Source organism: Mesocricetus auratus, unplaced genomic scaffold, assembly GCF_017639785.1.
Source record: "Mesocricetus auratus isolate SY011 unplaced genomic scaffold, BCM_Maur_2.0 Super-Scaffold_100013, whole genome shotgun sequence".
NCBI classification, from domain to species: domain Eukaryota; kingdom Metazoa; phylum Chordata; class Mammalia; order Rodentia; family Cricetidae; genus Mesocricetus; species Mesocricetus auratus.
In genome coordinates, this window is record NW_024429196.1 from 4693935 (window position 1) to 4715243 (window position 21309).

A 21309-nucleotide genomic window follows, 5' to 3' on the forward strand; every position below is an offset into this window, starting at 1 on the left:
TTGTCACACATGGGTGGCATTACATCTGTGCTGAGATTTCAACCGGGAGGTTGTATTAGTAACTTTGGGGATTTAATTGTTTTTTTCTTCTCATATTTTTAAGACTTATTCAGGATGTTCAAACCTACATAGAAAACCTTGGACAAGACTGTGCGGCAAACATCATCATAGAGAAGTAAGTGCAGCCCATTTCCCGTGTCTTGATGCAAGTGAGATGTTCCACTTGACTTAACTCCTGTGGCAGTCTTTATTCATAACAAATAAAAAAGATTTACTTATTTTTATATTATATGTATGGGTAAATTTTGCCTGCATCGATGTCTGTGTACCACACACATGCCTACTGCTCTCAGAGCTTAGAAGAGGGTGTTGGATCCCCTGGAAATGGAGTTATAGAAGGTTGTGTCCTGGGAATTGAACCTGTGTCCTCTGAAAGAGTAACTAGTGCTCTTAACTGCTGAGCCATCTCTCTAGCTCCATTATTCATAAATTAATAAAAGTCTTATCATTACATCTAGTTCACTGAATAAGCTGTATTAATTTTTTGTTACAATTATCATCATTGTCATTATTTCTGTGGCTGGATGTCTGACAAACAAGAGAGGTTTGGGAGATATAGCACATCATGGCTTTAGCATTGGCTATGGCTGTGGCATTAAGACTTGGTAGCAGAGAGAAATGGGAAGTGAAGCAGGGTTGTCAGTTTTAAGGCCCGCTCGCAGTGACCCACCTCTTCCAGCTAGACCCTACCTCCCCAAGGTTTCGTGGACTCTATAATGGGGCCACCCCTTCAAACAGGCCTTCAACATGTGAACCTGAGGGGCAGTTTCTCAACAAAGCCATAACACAAGCCTTCAAAATGTGTTAAAAATAATAATATTCTTTGCTCATCTATTTTTATGTATATCTTCACATTTACTAAGTTAATGAGCTTTTAAAAATCAAGTGCACAGTCTAGTCCAAGTAAAGACATGATCAGATAGCATAGGCCCCCTCCTCCTCTTTGGGGGATGGGCTCTGGGTAGAGGCAATCATATACACTTTATTCTGTAATCCTTTATTTGGTTGTAAAATTTATGTCATCGAATTCATATATATTTACCCTTCTAACAAGTTGGTATGTTAAACACAAAAATAGAGTGAATGAAAAAGGCCCTCGGGTTTTGAAGCCCTTTCACTGAAGAATAATTAATGTACAAACATTCTTACGTAGTTGGTGTGTGCAGCCTATGAGAGTGTGGGATAGGCCATGAGGAGGGTTACTCTAGGCAGATGGCTCCTGTCTGAGTGAATTAAGTATATTGCTTTTTATGTGGTAGAAGGGGTAGGGTGTGTGCCATGGCACCACGCGGAGGCCAGGGAACAGCTCTGTGGAGTCATTCTCTCCTTCCACCTCCATGTGAGTTTCCAGGGTAGAATCAGGTGCCCAGGCTTGCATGTCAGGCGCCTTTACCCGGGGAGCCATCTCTCTACATCCCAAAATTGAAATGTTTGCAGCATATCAACTACTTTAAAGTCTTATTTTCTCATCATCTCCCCAAAACCTGCACATGTGTTTGAAAGATGAAACGATTGTTACGTCATTCATTGTGATTTTAGCGTTAAGGCCAACAGATGATAACTGTATTTGTAACAGGTGTTCACTTCAGAGCTAGCTGTATCTAAAGTCACCTGCCATGCTTTCTTAAGTGTGCGCATTGTTGTAGTTAATTGTTTTAAAAGACTTAGTTTATGTGTATCTGTGTGTATCTGGGTATGGGTATGTGCATGTGAGTGCAGGTACCTAAACAGGCCAGCAGAGGGTATTGGATTCCCTGAAGCTGGAGTTCTAAGGCAGTTGAGAGCTTCCTGATGTGGGTGCTGGGAACTGAACTCAGGTCCTATTGATGGTTAGTACATCGAATGCCAAGCCATTGCTCCAGCCCAGTTAATTGTTTTCAATTCCTTTTGTTTATTTGTTTGCTGAGCTGTTTCAACATAGTAGTCAATGTCACTTTCTAGTGGGTATTGCCAAGTGCTTATTGCTACATTGGAGTAATATTTATTAACATTGTAAGAGTTAACCCAAACTGTGGAAATACCAACAGTTTCACTTTGCTGCAGGTGGAGGCATTCAGAGCACTTCCTGTATAGCAGAATGTAGGGACAGGCCATAGAGTTGAGAGCCCTTGCTCTTGTCCTCTTTCTCTTACTAGGGTCTGGATCTGCTATGACATCATTATCATTGGGGACAGGTTTATTCTTTGTGTTTTGGTGTGTGTGTGTGTGTGTGTGTGTGTGTGTGTGTGTGTGTGTGTTTGTGTGTAGATCTTGAGGTCTGGGTGGATTTGTGCCCATTCTGTGCTGTTCTGTAAAATATTTGTTTATTGTAATCTGTTGCCTCCCAGTTCAAAAGGATGTTCATTCATTAAGTACAGACCTACTTAATCTCAAGCACGTTTCAGGGGAGGATTTGGTACTTGTGATGGATGGCATTTGGTACAAACAGTGGACACCTTTTTCTATTTCTAAAACATTAACATAGCTTATTTTATGTTTTAAGCACTAAGAGAGAAGATTATTACGTGAGAATTTGTGCTGTCAAATTCTTGTGTCTGCTAGATGGCTCCGACATGTCCCACAAGTTGTTTATAGAAGATCTTGCCATCCAGCTCCTGGATAAGGTGAGGAGGAGCCTTTGCCCTGCTTTGAATTGACTCTGCTTTCCACAGGCCACAGTCTAGTTCTTGCCCTTTGCTTGACCTGAACGTGTGGAGACAGCATGGAGTTGTTCTAAACACCTGTCAACACAGAAAGCCTATCGGTGATGTTCTTTAGTTTTGGTTAAGGCTTAGTTAGTACTTACCTCAGGTTCTCTGGTTTGGTTCTCTTGGCCCTGTGGTCTTCACCTATGTGTCTTTGGTTGCCGGTCCAAATGTGCTGTGTTAACTGTGCACATCCACACACTATGCATGTATGGAATGGAACAAGCCAGCAGACACGCAGGAGGGTCTGAGGATCCCAGAGACACTGCTGTGTTAGTTACCTTTCTTATTGCCATGAAAAAGGACCTGACAAAGGCAACTTAAGGGAGGCAGGGTTTGTTTTGGTTCCTGGTTTGAAGAGTACACAGTCCATAGTGATCAGGAAGGCATGAACGAGGCTGCTCTGGTGAGTTAATGTTCAGGAAGCCGAGAGAGGTGAATGTCAGTATTCCGCTCACTGTCTCCTTAGGCATTGCACGACCCCAGCCCATCAAATCACACAGCTCACATTTAGAGTGGGTCTTCCCACCTCCCCCCAATCTAGAAACTCCCTCACAGACATGCTTGGTGGTGTCTCTCTTCAGTGATTCTACATGATTCTACATGCTCTGCCCTCTGACCTTGTGGTTGCTTGAGTGACTGGGGAAACCACGCAGTTACATGTGTTAAAACATGACTGTTTCTGCAGGGAGGAGGTCAGCTTTGGTATATTAAATCTAGGAAGTGCTTTTCATGAAAAAAAAAAATCTCCTGTCCTCCCGCTGTGGGAGTTGGATGTGAGGGTTGTCTCAGAGGAAGCCATGTTTTATTGGCTGCCTTGAAGCTGATAGAACTAAAGGGAAGGAGCAGAGCTTTACCTACAAAGGTCACTGTGAGGTAAAGTGGAGGCATACCCACCTTAATGGAAATGGCCCAGGAGATGCCCGGCTGACTTTTCAGACATGGTGTATAACATTCCCTAGTGACTTCTTGGCTCAGCAGTGACTGGTGACAAGAGTCACCCTCGAGGAGCCGAAGCCATAGCTTGGTAGTAGAAAAGGAGTCTGAGCTCAAACTCTGCAGAAGGTGGCCCTCCTGATTGACTTTGCTGAAAGTCAGAAAGACAAGCTGTGCGATGCAGGCGGGCTGGGTGCTGTCTTCTTGTGTCTAGAGGTGTCATTAACTTGTTTGGCTTCTTGCTGGCATTGGAACTGAGTTGCTGATTCAAATGCAAATAGGACCAAGCAGGCAGAAAAAGAAGTGTAATGTTGCTTAGTAACACCTTTCAGATGTGAAGTTGTCACTGATACTGTATGGTAGGTGACTTACTCCTGATTTCCACCCTGTCTCCGCAGGATGAGTCAACATCCAGATCCAGAACTTGCTACCATGAGAACTCCCTACAGCACCGGGTGAAGAACCGGGCGTGGCAGACTCTGCTTGTCCTGTTTCCCAGATTTGATCAGGTGTGATAGTTCTCACGCTCTGCTATATTGCTCTCATTAAAAAACAATCTGGCTGGGTGTGATGGCACAATCCTAGTACAGAGGCAGAGGCAGGTGGATCTCTGTGGTCAGCCTTGTCTGTTTAGTGAGTTCCAGGGCAGCCAGGACTGCACAGTGAAACCTTGTCTCAAAAAACAAAACCATCTGTGTATGTCAGAGAGAGGCACAGTGACAGACAGACAGAGAGAAGCTGCCTGTTGCCAGGCATGACAATCTGAGTTCAACTCTTAGGGCCCATGTGGTAGGAGGAGAGAACTGGCCCCCAAATGTTGTCCTGACCTCTGTGTGAGCGCATACACACTCACAAACACACACACTTGTAAACACACACAATAACTGAATGCAGTTTTTAAAAAATGAGTATCTTTGCTGTTTTTCTACCAAAAGTCATATTTAAGAATGGTTTCCCTCTTAAAAATAAAATATAACAGGCATTATTTTTAAACATGCTTATACAAATAGTCTTTCCACTTGATGCTTACACATGGTCATCACTCAGGCAGAAGTAGGATTATGAAGAGGAAGGAGCGGGAGAGGGGTGAGTTTGGAGCTAACAGTCTAGGCCAGTGAATAGCTGGGGATGGGAGTGGGGTGGCCATGGAGCTGAGAGACCGGAGGGTAAGGTGGACGGACACTGTCAGGAAAAGCAGCTTTGCTCCCCTTCCAGATATTTCTGTGCTGCAGGGTCCAAGTGTGAAATAAGGCTGCATATGAGCGTTGCTACTTAGGCACAAAACTGAGTGTGTGTGTGTGTGTGTGTGTGAGTGTGTGTGTGTGTGTGTGTGTGTGTGTGTGTGTGTAGGGCACAACCATGGATAGTGGGCTGGACACGGGACGCCTCAGTGGGAGGACATAAAAATTCAGGCATAGTGGCACACCCTCTCATCCCATTATTTAGGAGGTGGAGATGGGAGGAGCCCTATTGCTTGCCAGTCAGTCAGTCAAAGCAGAGAAGCCTGGGGTCAGTGTGAGACCCTGCCTCAAAAAATGAGGAGGCAAGTGATTGAGGAAAACACCTAGCATTGAAGACACATCCACAAACACTTGCACTTAGAAGTCCTTGCACACATGAGCATTTACACACACAGAAATGAAGTCTGTGTATTTATTCATAAACACACACATATATGTGCACATATATATGGAAATTATTAGACTTCTGTATCTTTCCCTTTCCCTAGCTGATTATCATAGGATTGGTGCCTAAGTAAACCGTGAAGTGCTCAGTAGAAATGCTCCAGCACAAAACAGTCTTACTATTTTATTTTATGTGTGTGTGTTTGCCTGCATGTATGTATGTCTATGTACTGTGTGTGCGGTGCCCACAGAGGCCAAGAGGGTGTTGGAACCCCTAGAAATGGAGTGACAGAGGTTGTGAGCTGCCGTCAATTCTGGGAGGTGAACCCAGCAGGTCCTCTACAAGAACAGCCGGTGCTGTTAACCACTGAGCCATCTCTCCAGCCTCAGTTGGAGAGTGTTTTAAAATTGAAAAGGAATAGCATGTTAACACTTTAATTTATGCTTTCTTCCTCAGAACTTCTTGAATGGGATTATTGATAAGATTTTCCATGCTGGCTTCACCAACAATCAAGCATCCATAAAATATTTTATTGAGTGGATTATTATATTGATTCTTCATAAATTCCCTCAGTTTCTTCCAAAGTTCTGGGATTGTTTTTCTTACGTAAGTAAAGATTTTCTCCATACCATTCTGAACTAGGAAATGGTTTGACTGTGTGGAGACCTTGGATGTCATAGGGTACTGTCCAAAGGGCCAGTGAGACCGCCTCTGCCCTGTGTCTTTATCCTGCATTTTTTCCGGTTCCTTCTGTGTACTGACACTCCTGCCACAAGCGGGTTCCTTCTGTCCTGTAGGCCTGACCCAGGGAGTTGGTGAATGTGAGGCCATCCAGTGCTGCTACATTGCCCTGGACTTCAGGGAGTGCCCCTCTTCTATGGTTTTCATCCAGTGTCCTATGCTTGGCAAGCCCAAGCTACTTCAGGGAAGAGGGCGGAGTCTGCCTTCCACCTCTGCCTGCCGGGGATCCAGCAGTCTTTACTCACAGCTAAGCCCAAAATGACAGTTTCTCTACCTCATCTTCTATCAGGGTGAAGAAAAGCTTAAAACAAGCATTTGTACCTTTTTATCTGTTTTATCACATTTGGACATCATCATTCAGAATATTCCAGAAAAGGTGAGTTTGAATTATTTGCAAGAAGAATTTATGAACATGGTGTTCTAAAAAGGAATGCATTTATGCCAGTTTGGAGGACTTTTCCTTTTTCCTGATTAGTTACCTTTAAAATGTATTTCTTCCTCATTTTTTTATTAGTTCCTTAAGAATGCAGTTTGATCATATCCACGCCTTCCCCGCCCTCTCCCTGATCTACCCTCTTCCCTACCTACCCTCAAACTATCAGCATCCTTGTGGGTGTTTTCAGTTCCTCCTCCTTCCCCTGCTGCTGCTGTGTACTCGGGAAAACTGTTCTCACACACGCCCAGTACGCACCAGGTCAACCGGTGATTCCTGTTGGTGTCAATGGCTTTTATTTTTATACAAGTTAAACAGAGTTTGCCTTTTTGCATTCCTGGCCGTTTGGGTTTAGTGTTTGTGTGTTTGTATCAGTTCTTTAAGAATTTCACAGATGCATACCATGTATTTTGATTATACTCATCCTCCAGTGTTCCCAGGCCTACCCCCATCAGCCCACCCCTCCCAACTTAATGTCCTCTTTATTGATTTTTTTAAAATATAACTCATCAAGTCCAATTTGTGCTGGCCTTATTTTCCTGGGTGTGGTGCCATCCCCCAGAGTGTGATTGATGAACCAGGGACCATACCCTTGAAGAGAGTTGACTCTTCCTCTTTCAGAGGCTGTCACTGTCCACAGCTCCTCAGCTGGGGTATGGGCTCATAAACCCCTTCTGAGTGGAGATTCTTTAACGACTGCTGGTGCAAGCAGACTTAGGAGTGGTCGCATGGAACCCTTATGTCCAGTCCCTGTTTCTTCACTTTAGAGTTTCACCTCTCCCTATGGCCTCCCTGTATTGGTCCTGACATTACTTGCACATACAGATGGCAGGTGTGTAGTTGTTTCTCACAGAGGGATGACTGTATGTGCCATGTGTGTGTAGGGGGGGTGAACACACACATGTAGTCTGTGATTGTTTTTTAATCTACTCTTTTTAAAATTAGATTTATTTTATTTATTTTATGAGTGTTTTGCCTGTACAAATGTATGTACACCATGTCCATTCTTGGGGCCCACCAAAGTCAGAAGAGGCCATTGGATCCCCTAGAACCAAAGTTACATATAGTTGTGAACAGCCATGTAGGTGCTGGGAATCAAACCCAGGTTCTCTGCAAGAAAAGCAAGTGCTCTTAACCTCTGAACCATCTCTCTAGCCTCAATTTCTTTTTATTTTATTCTACTTTGTGTGTGTGTGTGTGTGTACACATGCCATAGTAAGTGTGAGATCAGAGGACAATTTTGTAGAGTCAATTCTGTCTTCCCACCTGGGTCCCAGGGATTGAACTCAGGTCATTAGGCTTTCTGATCCATCTGGTGCCTGTGTTTGCATGCGTGCGTGCCTGTGTGTAATTTCTCTCAGCAACGCTGCCCTGAGAAGACAGTGGCCGTGGATAATTGTTTATGGCATCCTGAATGAGGGAATGAGACAAAAAGGCTTGCCTATATCTGGTTAGGGATAGTTGCATTGTGTAGATAACCATTGTGATATATCAGACATGGTTGCTGTCCAGCCAGGAGGAGCTGATTGCAGGGCTCGGAGTCAGTTCAGCCCCTCATGCAGATCCAGGTGACCTTGTGTAGAGGTAGAGCATCGGATGCTTGAGGACTGAGGGAAAGACCCTGCAGTCTTCTCCTGACTTGTTCAGCTGTTTAGCACAGGGCTCACATAGCCCAGGGTTACCCCAAGCCCCTGAACACCTTACTACTCCCTCTCAAGTACCCCACGCCTGGCTTTCTTCTCCCCACTTCTGTGTGGCTCAAGGTTGCTGTTAGGAGTCCGGTAGGTAGCTCAGCACTCAGTGGAGGAAGGTGGATACTCCAGGTTCTCCAAAAGTGAGGCTCCTATAGGATACGGTCTTACTTTTCAGCCTAAGGCATGCAATAAGATGCAATCACATTTCTAGAACATAATGGCTGTCAGTCTAGCATCAAGATCCATGTCAACTTGGTTTGTAGGAGAGGGGGACACACTGCAGTCATTACAAAAATGAGGACCTGGAAACCGTTTTCCTTGAGACGGTTGTGAGTGCTGCTGAGCTCATTTGCCTGGGAGGAAGATGCAGCTCAATGGCCAGACCAGTGAAAGTCTTGCCAGAGCTGGTCACCTGGGTCCTGCAGGCCTCACAGTCTTACCCAGGCTGCTGTGTCCGCCCTGTCGTTCCAGAGGCTGGTTCTGAAGCAGGCCCTCACCATTGCCCTGCAGTGGTGTCTGAGCCACAACTTCAGTGTTCGCCTTTACGCTCTGGTGGCCCTCAAGAAGACCTGGCATCTATGTAAAGCTCTGCAGTTTGAAGAGTGTGACGCCTGGACCACAGTCATCGAGTGCAGTCTCAGCCAGGCAGAAAGCATGCATGGAGCAGGGTGAGGACACGTCATGGCTTCCCAGAACAGAGGGGCGGGAAGCAGGGAGGAGCGAGGGAGCAGCCTCGTTACCCTCTCTTGTATCAGTGCCCCCACAGTGCTGGTCACAGAGGACTTGGTCAGCCCCATCTAGCAGACAGTGTTAAGCTACACAGATTGACCATGTGTCCAGACTGGGCTTTTATACTTCCTCCTCATCCTTTATTTGAGCCCTGTGAACTCTCAGCTCTGCTTCTAGCACAGCAGGCAGCCTGGAGGCACCTGGACTGACCCCAGAGCTGCTCCTCACTCCTCTGCCACATCCTTCCAGCCGGGCACTGTTTCTGTGGTGCGATCATGACTATTCAGCACGGAGCTGTTTTCCCTGCCCATTGATCCCAAAATCCCTAAAAGCAGTTGGCTCAGATCCCATAAATTTTATTATTATTATTAAGCAAGAAACCATCCTTTTATGGTATCACTTATCTTTTTAACTCTTGGTCCCAAAAGGGGACATAGCTAGCAAACTCCGGGCATCCTGAACTTTATACTTTCTATGTTCTTTAAGGGCATGTCCTTCTTAGACCCCTCTGTGACAGGCACACACCTGGGCAAGCCAGGTGGACAGAATAGAGAGGACTCTAAAGCAGTCACCAGTGCATAGGTTTTTCAGTAGGCAATGGGAATATCAAGGGCACCATGGCATATGCAGACCCCTCTACCTGTGGCTTAGGGAAGCCCTTTACCTGACATGATCTGTGCCTTCCAAAGGAAGAGCAGGACTTGATGAATAAAGGGAAGAGACTTCTGGGCAAGAGAAGCAGCTGTGGGAACTGGAGACTGGGGGCAGGAGGGACCCTGGGGGAAGCCAGTCTGAGAGACATAGGACAAGTATCTAGATACCCAGAGAACTGAGAAGAGTTGGAGTCAGGATGAAAGTGACCTATACTTACAGGATTTGCCTTTGTGTGAGATCAGGTCCAAGGCAGCCGTAATAGTGGGATGGAAGCTGCTACTCAGTCTGAGGCTGGTGAGGGAATAAGCGGACAGGTGTGAAGCTGAGTGTGGGGGAAGCAGGCTCAGTGTAGTGACATAGCTGGGGTATTGCTCAGACAGGGTCCACAGGCATGGATCCTATATTGCCACATGTTTGCCATACAAGTGGCAAGTACTTGTTACATTGATGCAGTAGGTTTTTGGAGTCCATCATTTTCTGTGTTTAGATATTTGGAATGTTTAAAGTACTTCATGTCATTCGTTTTTCAAAAACACAGGCAGTAAGGAAGGTGAAGTACCAGGAACTTATGCAGAAAACTCTTTGAAAAGTATAGAAGTCTCATAGCCTGGAAGTCTGCACAATTTGGGGCTGATAGTACCAATTCTAAGCTGCTTGTCTGTCACATGACTTTTGCTTTTTAAACCTGGTGGCTGGGTTAAGAATTTGCCCTTGCTCATGGTTAGTGTGTTTGTTTTTGAAGATAGATACTGTTTATCTGTGTCATGTGTCTTCAGAGTGAAAACCATGGCTTATGTAAGATTTGCTCTCTAGGAGAAAAAAAGGTCCATTGCTAGGCAGAGACACAGGGATCCTAACCCCAAAGGTTCCAAGTGCTGGCAGGTGATGGGTGACTTTGGTCTGTACCATGTTATTGAGATTGAAGCCAGCCTGGGCTATACAGTGAGACTGTGTTCTCCACACTCTTCATGCTCTCCTGGAAAGTGTCTGTTTGACATTCAGAGTTGTGGGTTTTTTATTCCTTTAATTGGTTTTGTATGATTTTGAAAGCAGTACTTAGATTCTCAGTTTATCTTTGAGTTCCATTTCAAAACATAAAATCCTGTGGGCTAGCTGAGTAGCAGAGCACACATTCTGGAGGACATGAGGCCTGGGGTCAAGCCCCAGTTCTACAAAAACAATAAGGCAAATTTAGTTGCTTTGCTATTTGTTTCTGATAGAGTCTTGATCTGTAGCTCAGTCTGACTTTATTCTCCTGGTAATCTTCCTGCCCATCCGCTGAGTGTTGGAGTTGCAGTTGAGGACACAATGCCTTGTTTAAAAGAAGAAGAAAAAAGCTAGGTGTGGCTGCGCTATCTATAAGCCCAGCACATAGGCAGAGATGTAGAATCAAGAATTCAGGATCATCCTCAGATGCATAATGAGTTCAAGGTTACCCTCATAAACCTCTGAGACTCTGCCTCAAAAACAAAAGCAAAATTGAGAACCTTTCTAAATTGCAGTTTGAAAAGCACACTGGGTGGTGGTGCACTCCTTTAATCCCAGCACTTGTGGGGTAGAGGCAGGTAGATCTCTGTGAGGTCTATATAGCGAGTTCCAGGACATCCAGAGCTACATAGAAAAACCATGTCTTGGAAGCAAACAAACAAAAGCACACTGAGTGCTGGGGACAGAGCTCAGAGGTAGTATTTTCACCTCGCATACATAAAGCCCCAGGGTTTGATCCCCAGTAATCCTATGCTAGCGACTTTTTTGTTGTTCTGATAAAATCCATGACCAAAAGCAGCTTATAGAAGGAAGAGTTTGTCTTGGCTTACGGTTGCAGAGGGATAAGTGTTCATCATGGTGAGGAGGCATGACAGCAAGCAGCAGGCATGGCAGCAGGAGTCTGAGAGATCACACCAGCAAGCAGACAGACTGGAAGAGGGCCAGGTCGTGAACTCTCAAAGCCTGCCCCCAGTGACATAATTCCTCCAGCCAGGACACACCTCCTAGCTCCGCCCCCCCAAAGAACACCACCAAATGGGGACCAAGTGTTCAAATACATATGGGGGACATTTCTCATTCACACCACAACCTCAGAGACAGAACTAGTAGAACATACACATCGATGTTGAAGACCGGGAGTATGAACTTAGGATGGAATTCTTTAAAGATACTCTACTGACTTCCTCTCCCTACTGTTCACCTCTGAGTCCTGCCTCACTTCCTGCCCCTCCCCGCAGGAATGCCAGGAAGAACTGGCAGCGCATCCAGGACCATTTCTTCTTCTCCACGTTCCACCCCCTGAAGGACTACTGTCTGGAGGTAAGCAGAGAGTGCGGCGTGTAGGCTCCCTGCTGTCTTCCTGCCCCAGCTGTCCAGGGATTGTGATGAGGCTCATCTTCTGTCCCCGTGGCCCTGTAAAGTTCTGTGATATGCTTGCCCACTCCTCAGCAATTTCAACTGGCTAGTCATTCTCACTTTCTATTTCTCTGGCAGTGTCTGGCTTGTAAACCTTGGAAGGGAATATTTAACTCTAAACAGAAATCAGAACAGATTTCTAAAAGGAAGTGAGTGAGAGAACGTTTGTGCAGGTGAGACTTTCTTGTCCTGAAGCCCATGACCAATGCAAGAACAAAAAGAATCTCTTGTTAATCTCTAATCATTTTAGATTCTGGGTAATGAAAGTATGTGGCAAATGGTACTCCACTTTGCTGGTAGGAACAGAGTGCTTGTGTAATTTTAAAAACGGTAAACATACTTACTGCAGTTACTATAAATGACTTTGGAGTGTAAATTCTTAAAATTTGCATAGAGTATAAGGCATTCTTAAACTCTTTTCATTTCCTGCAACAGTACTGTGCTGTCTACCTAGCTTCGAAGTGAAAACATCTGGCCTGGGTGACTCTTCCTCTGGGGAATCTATATTAGGAGCCATCCACTATCCAACCAGTTCTTCCTTGGTTTGCTTAAAGCTGTCCTTGAAGACATGCTATGTATTGTGAGATGTGCTACACACGACATGAATGTCATTCTTGTCGAGATAAAGCATACTAGGGTTTTTTGAATACCATTCTACACTGTCTGTGTTCCTTGGCTCCAAGAGCCCCGTGTCGATGCTTTCCACATGGCTCTCTGAAACCCCATCCACCTTTTCCCAGGCAGCCCCCAAGCTGAGTCCTTTCTCCTTTCCCTCGCCCCCGCCCACCTCCTTCAGCCATTACCTGACTCATCGTCAGCAATAGCAGGCAGAGTGGTTGGTCTGCGTGCAGCAGCGAGTAAGAGCTCTGTGTGTGGACTGTGGGGCAGAGAGCTGGCGTTCTGCCAGACTGTCACCGAGCCTTGGTGTTTGCAGCTGGGCTAAGGAGGCCGCCTAATAAACTTTACTCTCCATCTGGACATCAGTTTAAATTTGCACAAGTCTGGCTAGCCTGAAGCATGCCATATTTGCCTTAAAACTGCCCACAAAGACATGTGTACTGTGTGTCATTTCACGTTTAAATTGCCTGTTACTTGGGGTTTTCTCTCTCACATGCCTTTCCACCGTTGGGTGCTCTTCAAGGGAAGAACAGAACGGTGGTGTTGTGCGTCATAGGCACTAGTTATCCAGCCTCTTACACACGCGGGAACTGAAGCTGAGAAAGCCTTCATGGCTCATCCCAGGTCACACAGGGAGTTATACTGTCGAGCCAGGATTTGGGTTCTGGATGTCTGTAGTGGAGCTGAGCATAGGATGGCAAGTGTCTGGTGGCCAGGAAACTGCCTTTAGGTATCGTGCATTCTCTTGAGTGACGATGCCCTCTGAAGCATGCTGTGTGTGTCCTTTGGAAGAGCGCAGTGATCTCGTGGAGTTAGAAGAGCTGGAGGAGAGGCCCTGTCTGCTCCCTGGGGTCCCTAAATGAATCCCTGAAATCCCAGTGCAAAGTGAAGCATACCTAGAGAGGTGCTGCGGGCTCTCAGAGCCTGTAATAGAGAGTGGCTTGGGAGAAGCACCAGCAGTAATAAAACCTGTTCTTGGTTTTTCCTTTCTTTTCTAGGGAAAATGTTTAGATTTGTATGATTCTCTTTTCAGACCATATTTTACACCCTTCCGCGGCTCTCGGGTATCACGGAAGAGGAATGGATCGCTCTGGATAAATTTGCCAGCTTCACAGACATCCCATCCAATGCGGGGTGCCAGTGGTACCTGTCTGGGACTGCACTTGGTGAGCTGAGTCCAGGAGACTGGTCCCAGCAGGACCGAGGTAAGGGAGCTTCATTTTACCCTGGTTCATTGGTGAGGGCTCCTGACAGTTCTAGAATGAGTCTTGATGATGTTTCATTGACCCGGGTTTCAGCCTCTGCTTAGAGAAGGTAGGACCAGAAGTACCAATAAGGCTTCCCTGATGAGTCTGTGGCTCAGTGTGTTCAGAAAACTCACTTTAGCAGCAGTGTGGTGGCCTCATTCTAATGGCTCCTCCCTCAGCTTGCGTGCCCCCCCCCCCCAGCTTTCCCTTACTGCACCTACCACTGTGAGTGCTTCCTCAAAGCCAGAGTCCTTAAAGTCTGGCTTCCCCCTCACCACCACACCTGCCCCTTCTGGAAGTTTCCTCTGCTGGTCTCCTGCTGTCCTCTGATTTTCTTCCCAACTCTCTGATGGCTCATTGGATATAGGTATGTGCTGCCAAGCCTGAATACTTGAGTTGATCCACATGGTAGGAAACAGCTAATCCCCATGTGTTGTCCTTTGACTTCCATATGACACCAAGACCTGCATGCTCCCACACCTCCTAATGAATGTATTTTTTTTTAAACGGCAGACTCTAACCTCACCCTGTAGTCTTTTTGGGGTGTGTGTGTGTGTGTGTGTGTGTGTGTGTATTTTGTTTAACAGCTTTGGCTGTCCTGGAACTCACTTTGTAGACCAGATTGGTCTCAGACTCACAGAGATTCACCTGCCTCTGCCTCCTGAGTGCTGGGATTAAAGGCATGCACCACCACACCCGGCTATACCCTGTGATTTTAATTCAGTGTCTGGGTGGAGATGGTTCAGCGTGCGTCTTCAGACAGATCATCTTGAATCTACTCATCCATTCAATGAGGATCCATTGCTGGCATCCAATGTGCTAGACATAGACAGAGTCCCTGCCCTCCCACAGCTGTGTTCTAGACAGCAGACAGTGGTACACAGATGTATCAGACAGTGGCAGGCAGCAAACACCCAGGAAATCCAGTAGAGAGCACCAGGGGCTGAGAGACCTCTGTGAGCACAGACAGCTGACTCCATTCTTAGCACCCACATGAGGTAGCTCACAACCCCCTGTAACTCCAGCTCCAGGATTTTCAGCGCCCTCTGCTGGTCTTCATACATATACTCAGGCCATGCGCACACATTAACAATAACATAAAGAATATTTAAAAAGTCATCTAAAGATGCAAATACATAAGAGAATTGACCCAGGCTAATTTACATACAGGAACTATTATTTCTTCTCAGGTTATACCTTGGGTGAAGCAGAGAGCCAACCAGAGTGGGCTGATGTCCAGAAAAAGATTATCCCATGGGGACACAAGGCTCTGGAGTCAGACCTGGAGCTTGTGTTTCAGGACCGGGCTGCCAAGCTTGGAAAGTCCATTAGTAGACTGATTGTTGTGGCCTCGCTCATCGACAAGCCAACCAACTTAGGAGGTAAAATCATCCTCCAGATATGCCATGAGCTCTGTGACCTGCTGGAGCCGGTCTCACTAACAGGCCGTTCTGTGCAGGGCTGTGCCGGACCTGTGAGGTGTTTGGAGCTGCAGTACTTGTCGTCGGCAGTCTTCAGTGTGTCAGTGACAGACAGTTCCAGCACCTGAGTGTCTCTGCAGAGCAGTGGCTTCCTCTGGTAGAGGTGGGTGTAACGTCTTGGCATGCCGTCTGTGCCAGCTTCTCCGTCTGACCCTTCAGGGCTGAGCTCCACGGGGTCCTATCTGTCACCTGCAGTGGTTGCAGCAGCCCCCTCAGCTGAACGTGTTACCTTTCCCCGTTCAGCCACCACTCAGCAGTCTGTGATGGGGAGGGTGTTCTTTCTCATGTCATTTGGTGTCCTGTTGTCACTTTAAAAATCCTTTTGACAAGCTGGGTTTAAGTCTAATGCTCTGTCCACTTTCATACTTTACAATGGAATGATTTCATATTCTGCTCTCCTAAAACTGCCACCAAGGTGAGGCCAGCCCAGCTGACAGATTACCTGCAGCAGAAGAAGGCAGAAGGCTACACTGTCATTGGTGTGGAGCAGACAGCTCAAAGCTCAGACCTGGCCCAGTACCGCTTCCCTGAGAAGTCGCTGCTTCTCTTGGGGTGAGTCGATTCCCTGGTCCTGTCTGTCTCAAGGCTGTTTAAATCTTACGTAGGTTCCTGTTACGCAACTTCCTGTCAATTTATAGCATTCATGGGGAACCCCTTGGTTTTCCCTTCATCTCACCTGGCTGGGATGTTTGTAAAGATGGAATTGGCCTGTCTTGTAACACCCTTCTTTACTTCCTGGAACTGGAGTTGACTTCCTCTGTTTATTTGTCCCCTACAGTAACATTTAGGACTTCTAAAAACATAATAGTAAGAGGTACTACAGAAAAGCTAACATGTCTCGCTCCATTTTTCGTCTGCAGAAATGAGCGGGAAGGGATCCCAGCCAACCTGATCCAGCAGCTAGATGTGTGTGTGGAGATCCCTCAGCAGGGCATCATCCGCTCACTGAATGTGCACGTGAGCGGGGCTCTACTGATCTGGGAGTATACCAGACAGCAGCTGCTTGGGTGTGCGGGGCCGGCATCCTGAAGGCCGAGCCTCACCTGCCGTCTCTAATGGTGCTAATGGTTGTATCTTATAACCTACTGGACTAATGAAATATTCTGAGATGTCCTGGGATTATCTGCATCTCTAGCTTTGCACCTCAGTGCCAAAACTTTTTCATGTGCCTTAAAGTATATCACTATATATTGTCCCCTTCTGGCTAAATCTAATTACCTTTTTAAATATTTTAAGCAACTGTGAAATTTTTAAAAATTAAGTTTTTAAATGTTCTTCCTAGAAGCCAGTATTGTCAGGGTGGCTGTGCTAACAGTGTGGAAGAATTAAAGTTGTCACTTATGAGCACCTATGCCCTTCTGTTTTAAAACGTGGAAAGATATGAATCAGCTCTCCCAATAAAGTTCTTTATACTCAGGTCCTAGGCTTTATTTCCAGAGCTACAAATTCGGCCATCATGTTCACATTAGGCTTAAATGGAATTTGTCCTATGCAATTGTGCTTGTGGTGGAAATCTATCTCTGAGGACTGCAATCACGACCCAGTGCTGTTGGACCAGTCCTATAAATCCTACTGAAAACAAGGATGAAACCCATTATCCCATGATGCTTATGTTTAGATGACTGCATTATTTAGTGGTGATCGTTATTATCATTCAGCAAGGTACTTGCCATCCCCGGAACCCTTTGAGTAACACTCAAATTTCAGAGTCCTTTGTCTATTCATTTTCTTTTGTAGGTCTTTTGAGTTTTGATTTGCAACAGGGTTTCAAGCATAGAACACCACATCTCTACACACCCGCTTCATCCAGATGCCACTCCTGTTACTCGAGAGAACTGACGTGATCACAGTCTGGCTTCTTTCAGGGAGCAGAATGCATTCATGGCTCATCCAAGTGTTTGCTCATGCTGTTGGTATTCCATCCATTGTAGACGTGTAGTATTTCATCTATCCCTGACATAGGCATTTGGTGTTAGGGACTGAGTGACGCTTCAGGTTTTGCTTTCATTTCAGTTCATTTGGTGAAGTACCTGGGAGTGAGTGGGGCTGCTGGGTCACAAGGTCAGCATGCTTTACTCTGAAAACCTCTGCAGAGGGCTTTCCCAGTTTGCAGTGTAAGTGACTTGTTCTGCATCCTGGTCATCATTTGGTATTGTCAGCCTTTTAATTTAAGCCATTCTAGCAAGTATTCAGTGACATAGCAGTATAGCATTCATTTCCATTATTCTAAAATCTAATGCTGTGGAGGCCCTTTTCACATTATTTGTCTTCTGTTTAATTTTGGCAAGTATCTGTAGGGTAAAAGGGCCAGTGAAAGGAACACACCCTGACTCTGAAATAATAAAGAAACATACCCTGACCCTAAAACCAGAGCCAAAAAGTTAAAAAGGGCCAGTGAAAGAAATATACTCTGGTCCTGAAACCATAGCCAAAGGTTTAAAAGGTCCAGTGAAATAAACACACTTTGACCCTGACCAACTCATCACAAAAACCAACCAATCCCTGAACATGAAATCCAGCCAATCTCTGAGCTTGTCTAAACTCAGGGATTGAAATCCAACTAATTTCCACCTTGAAAATCTTCACCCTAGAAAAACTCCACCCCTAGCAAGCCCTATCTATATAAGTCTGGTGCCTGTTCAGTTGGGAGCCGCCTTTTTTCACTGAGAGGCAGTCACCCTCCTGGATTCTTCCCTCCCAATAAATCACTTGAATGCGGTTTGGGTGAGATACTTCCCTGGAGCAGAGCAGAGAAGAAACAACTTTCCCAGGAGCCGGAGTGGGGAAGAACTGTAACGCATTCTGCTGGGGAAGCCTTTCCCTGGAGCAGGGCTTCACACGGGCTGTATGCTGTTATACTTACGGTGACGTTCTCGTGTTCCTTGGCTCCTGACTGCCAGGATCCCTTTCCATCCAAGCTGTAATGCTTACACTATCCCCATAATTTGCTCACTTTAAAAAAATATTTTTAAGGTTTTTTTTTAAATGCTTTTTTATTTATGTGTACAGTGTCCTGGCATGTAGATGGTTGTGAGCCACCATGTGGTAACTGGGAATTGAACTCAGGACCTCTGGAAGTACAAGTGCTCTTAACTCCTGAGCTATCTCTTTAGCCCCAATTTGCTCACTTTTTAAACAGGATCATTTTTCTTATTAAGAACCATGAGGGGTGTTTTTGTTTGCTTGTTCTTGATTTTGGATATGTGATTTGAAGTATTGTCTCCAAGTTTATGAGCTATAGTTCAGTTTTGGGGGGGGGGGTCCATCCTTAGGCATTTTCTTAAGTATCTTGGAAAAGGTCCAGATTTCCCTTTCAATGTATTATTTCTTCTTTGTCTTACTGAACTAGGTAACAACCCAAGCACTGTCTGATCATTGAGGACATTCCAACATTTTATTATATCCCTTAGATTAGTTAAGGTGTCTTCCAACTTCATTGTGTAGTTTCCATATTAAAATGCTAATCTAACAGCCAGAAGCACATGTACAGCCTATCTTAGTTTTTATTTATATTAGTTGCAACTAGGTTTACCTACTATTTGGCTTTTATTCGAAAGGCGGGGGAAGAGGAGGAAGATAGACCATGTGTTTTTTATTATAAGCTTTATTTTTTTTCCTTAAGATAGATCTCTCACTAAATTAGAGCAGCACACGTAATACCATTCAGTCCTTCACAGTTTGAATGACTAGATCTTCTGCTATTAGACCCTTTTATGTGTAACTGTGGGTCAAATTGCCTTTGTCCTGGAACCAGCAAAGCATTTCTGACAGTCCAGAATAATCTCCACTTGTATGAAAGTCCAGGAAGTGCCTAGGAATTTTCAGTGGACTGTGAAGGCTGGAATTCTCCTGCTTCAAATTTTTCCTTGAATTTTAAGTAGTCTCTTCTCTTGTCGAAATATTTTATCTGTTGAGATAAAAAGGTGGGACATTAGAGCAGGTCATGCAGTCTGGCAAGCAAAAGCACAGATTTAAATGTAACATGTTACTTGATATCCATGGTATCGAAGCAGAATCGTGATTTGTGTTCTGGACCCGAGTCTCTCTCCCTTCATGCCTATTAGTGTATAATGTCCTGGGACCAGTTTAAAGAGATGGTCTGCGCACCCAGGAGCCCACCTGGCAAGTTTTACAGACAATGGCTGGTTATAGATTCAGTGTATCATATATTAGCCCTGGTATTTCTGATAAATCTGTCTTATCTAGAAACACGTCTGAGGAAACAGACACATGGCTAAATCATCACTAATCATTAAAGACCTAGCTTTATTTTCTTTCACATCATCCCCTCTTCTCGAGGCACATGTCTTATCTTGATACCGTAATATTCTGGAAGCATAAACCAAATCCAAGGAAGATACATGTGTGCCAGCCATGACACTGCTCCGGCTGCCTCCACCAACCAGAAGGCTAAGAATGTCACCGGATAGCATCTGAGGCTCACAGCAGAGGCCTTCCTGCTTTGCTGCCGTCACAAGCTTGCCTGACATTTCCATCCATGTCTCTGAAAACTGTGTTGACTTAGAACTTCCTTTGTTCTGTCCCTATAAAACTTCATGAAACTTCTGCCACATGATGTTTGGGAAACTTCAATCTGTGTTCCTGAGCCAGTCACTCACATTGGACTATCTCTTACCCTTCAGTGAAAGCAGTATTTTGGTGTTTGAAAACAACCTGTCCAGAACTCAGCACCTCTTGGCAGTGTTTCTCCTCTTGAAGCTGCTCTGTAAATACGCCAGTCACCCAGACCCCTGGTTCTCTTGGCCCTGTACAGTACAGCATAAGTCTTCACCTTTCTCAAAAGACTGCTGTACAGCAGAGTAAACACAGGATCCCCTCTCCACTAGAGTGGTGGGCTCATCTTAGACAAGTGTTTCTCCTGTCTAATGCATGGGGCTTCCTCTGCATAAAACTGAATGCAACAAATAAAAAACTGAATCCTAACAAGTAAAGCCCAGTGTCCCCTCAGAACACATTGCCATGATGTTCCACCCCCCACCCACGTGTCTCTGGACACACCTCTCAGTCTCCATGGGAGTTGGCAGAGACTAGGACAAAGTAAAGAACGGATATTGAATGAGCCCTACTACTGAAGGGACCGTGAGAGAAAGGCTATGGACTCCTGATAACTCATCACAACACGGACCCTTCTGAATCTGACAGAGCACTGTCATTTTCTCCAGTAATACCCACTAACTGGTGATTTTCAACGAGAGGCCTCTTCCGTGACCTTGTCCCTCAAAACCTACCCCGAGGTGAGGGTGAGTGCAGGGACGGGTTGTAGCCCCCCGGGACTTACCCACTGCTGGGGGCAGCTGGCCTCGAACGAGCTCCTCAGCTGCCGGCACCGAGCCGCGTCCTCCGCGTTGTCGTCGAGACACCGCCAGTACAGGTCTCGCGCGCCCCAGCACACCTGCCTTTCCTTCATGGACGGGGCAGCCATTCCTGCAGGGATCTCACGGGGAACGACGGGACATGCGATCACACTGACTAGCCTACAACCTGAGGCTGAGGCGCTGAAGGTCAGCCCACGTGGGAGAGCGCGGTGCGGAGTCCAGTTCTGTGCGGCAAAGTCGCCCAGCGAGTTGACGGACCACGCAAGGAAACTCTCAGCGAGAGAGTGGGGGGGGGGGGGCTCAGGCTGACTCCTCCAGGCTGCCGTTCGCAACACGGAAGGGCGGGACTTCCGCCTGTGTCTTTTTTCATTGGCGGACAATTTCCGGCCGCGGTGGGCGCGGCCTGTGGGCGGAAACTAGTGGCTGATTGTCCCTGCCCTCTACCCCGTAGTTTGCTTCATCCCATAGCAAAAGGGGTGTGGTGAGCTGTGGCTGCCTAGGCGGGCGAGGAGGGACCGAGAGTGGGCGGGGGTGGCGGAGCTGGCACCACGCCCCCTCCTCTGTGTAGGGGGAGAAGGAGGCCTGAGAGCGCAGACTCCCGGGCTTGGCCGTGCTTCCAGGCACCTCGTACCTCCCTAAGGGATGAAAGGACGTGCTTCGGATGTTG

General features: G+C 46.1%; 2 protein-coding genes across 4 annotated transcripts in view; one reads left to right on the plus strand and one right to left on the minus strand.

Moving 5' to 3' along the window:
• Nucleotides 1-16722, plus strand: part of Tarbp1 (TAR (HIV-1) RNA binding protein 1) — a 50302-nt gene extending 33580 nt beyond the window's left edge. For 2 of the 3 annotated variants that reach the window (XM_013122372.3, XM_005064696.4), the window contains exons 19-30: nt 104-175; nt 2543-2663; nt 4079-4189; nt 5763-5912; nt 6337-6423; nt 8646-8842; nt 11783-11864; nt 13612-13783; nt 15016-15207; nt 15285-15409; nt 15722-15858; nt 16167-16722. In XM_013122372.3, the coding sequence (XP_012977826.1) occupies nt 104-175; nt 2543-2663; nt 4079-4189; nt 5763-5912; nt 6337-6423; nt 8646-8842; nt 11783-11864; nt 13612-13783; nt 15016-15207; nt 15285-15409; nt 15722-15858; nt 16167-16335 (1615 nt within the window). In that variant the 3' untranslated portion in view covers nt 16336-16722. Of the gene's footprint in view, nt 1-103; nt 176-2542; nt 2664-4078; nt 4190-5762; nt 5913-6336; nt 6424-8645; nt 8843-11782; nt 11865-12038; nt 12134-13611; nt 13784-15015; nt 15208-15284; nt 15410-15721; nt 15859-16166 lie in introns of those variants that run through there. The other variant, XM_013122383.3, reaches the window with a different exon arrangement.
• A 2170-nt stretch (nt 16723-18892) lies between these two features.
• On the minus strand, nt 18893-20961 carry LOC101830200 (cytochrome c oxidase assembly factor 6 homolog). The gene is made up of 2 exons (XM_005064695.4): nt 20606-20961; nt 18893-19213 (listed from the first exon to the last, which is right to left on the minus strand). Exons 1-2 carry the CDS (start codon nt 20747-20749, stop codon nt 19118-19120), a joined length of 240 nt encoding a protein of 79 aa, XP_005064752.1. The 5' UTR covers nt 20750-20961; the 3' UTR covers nt 18893-19117.
• Nucleotides 20962-21309: the final 348 nt, after the last annotated feature.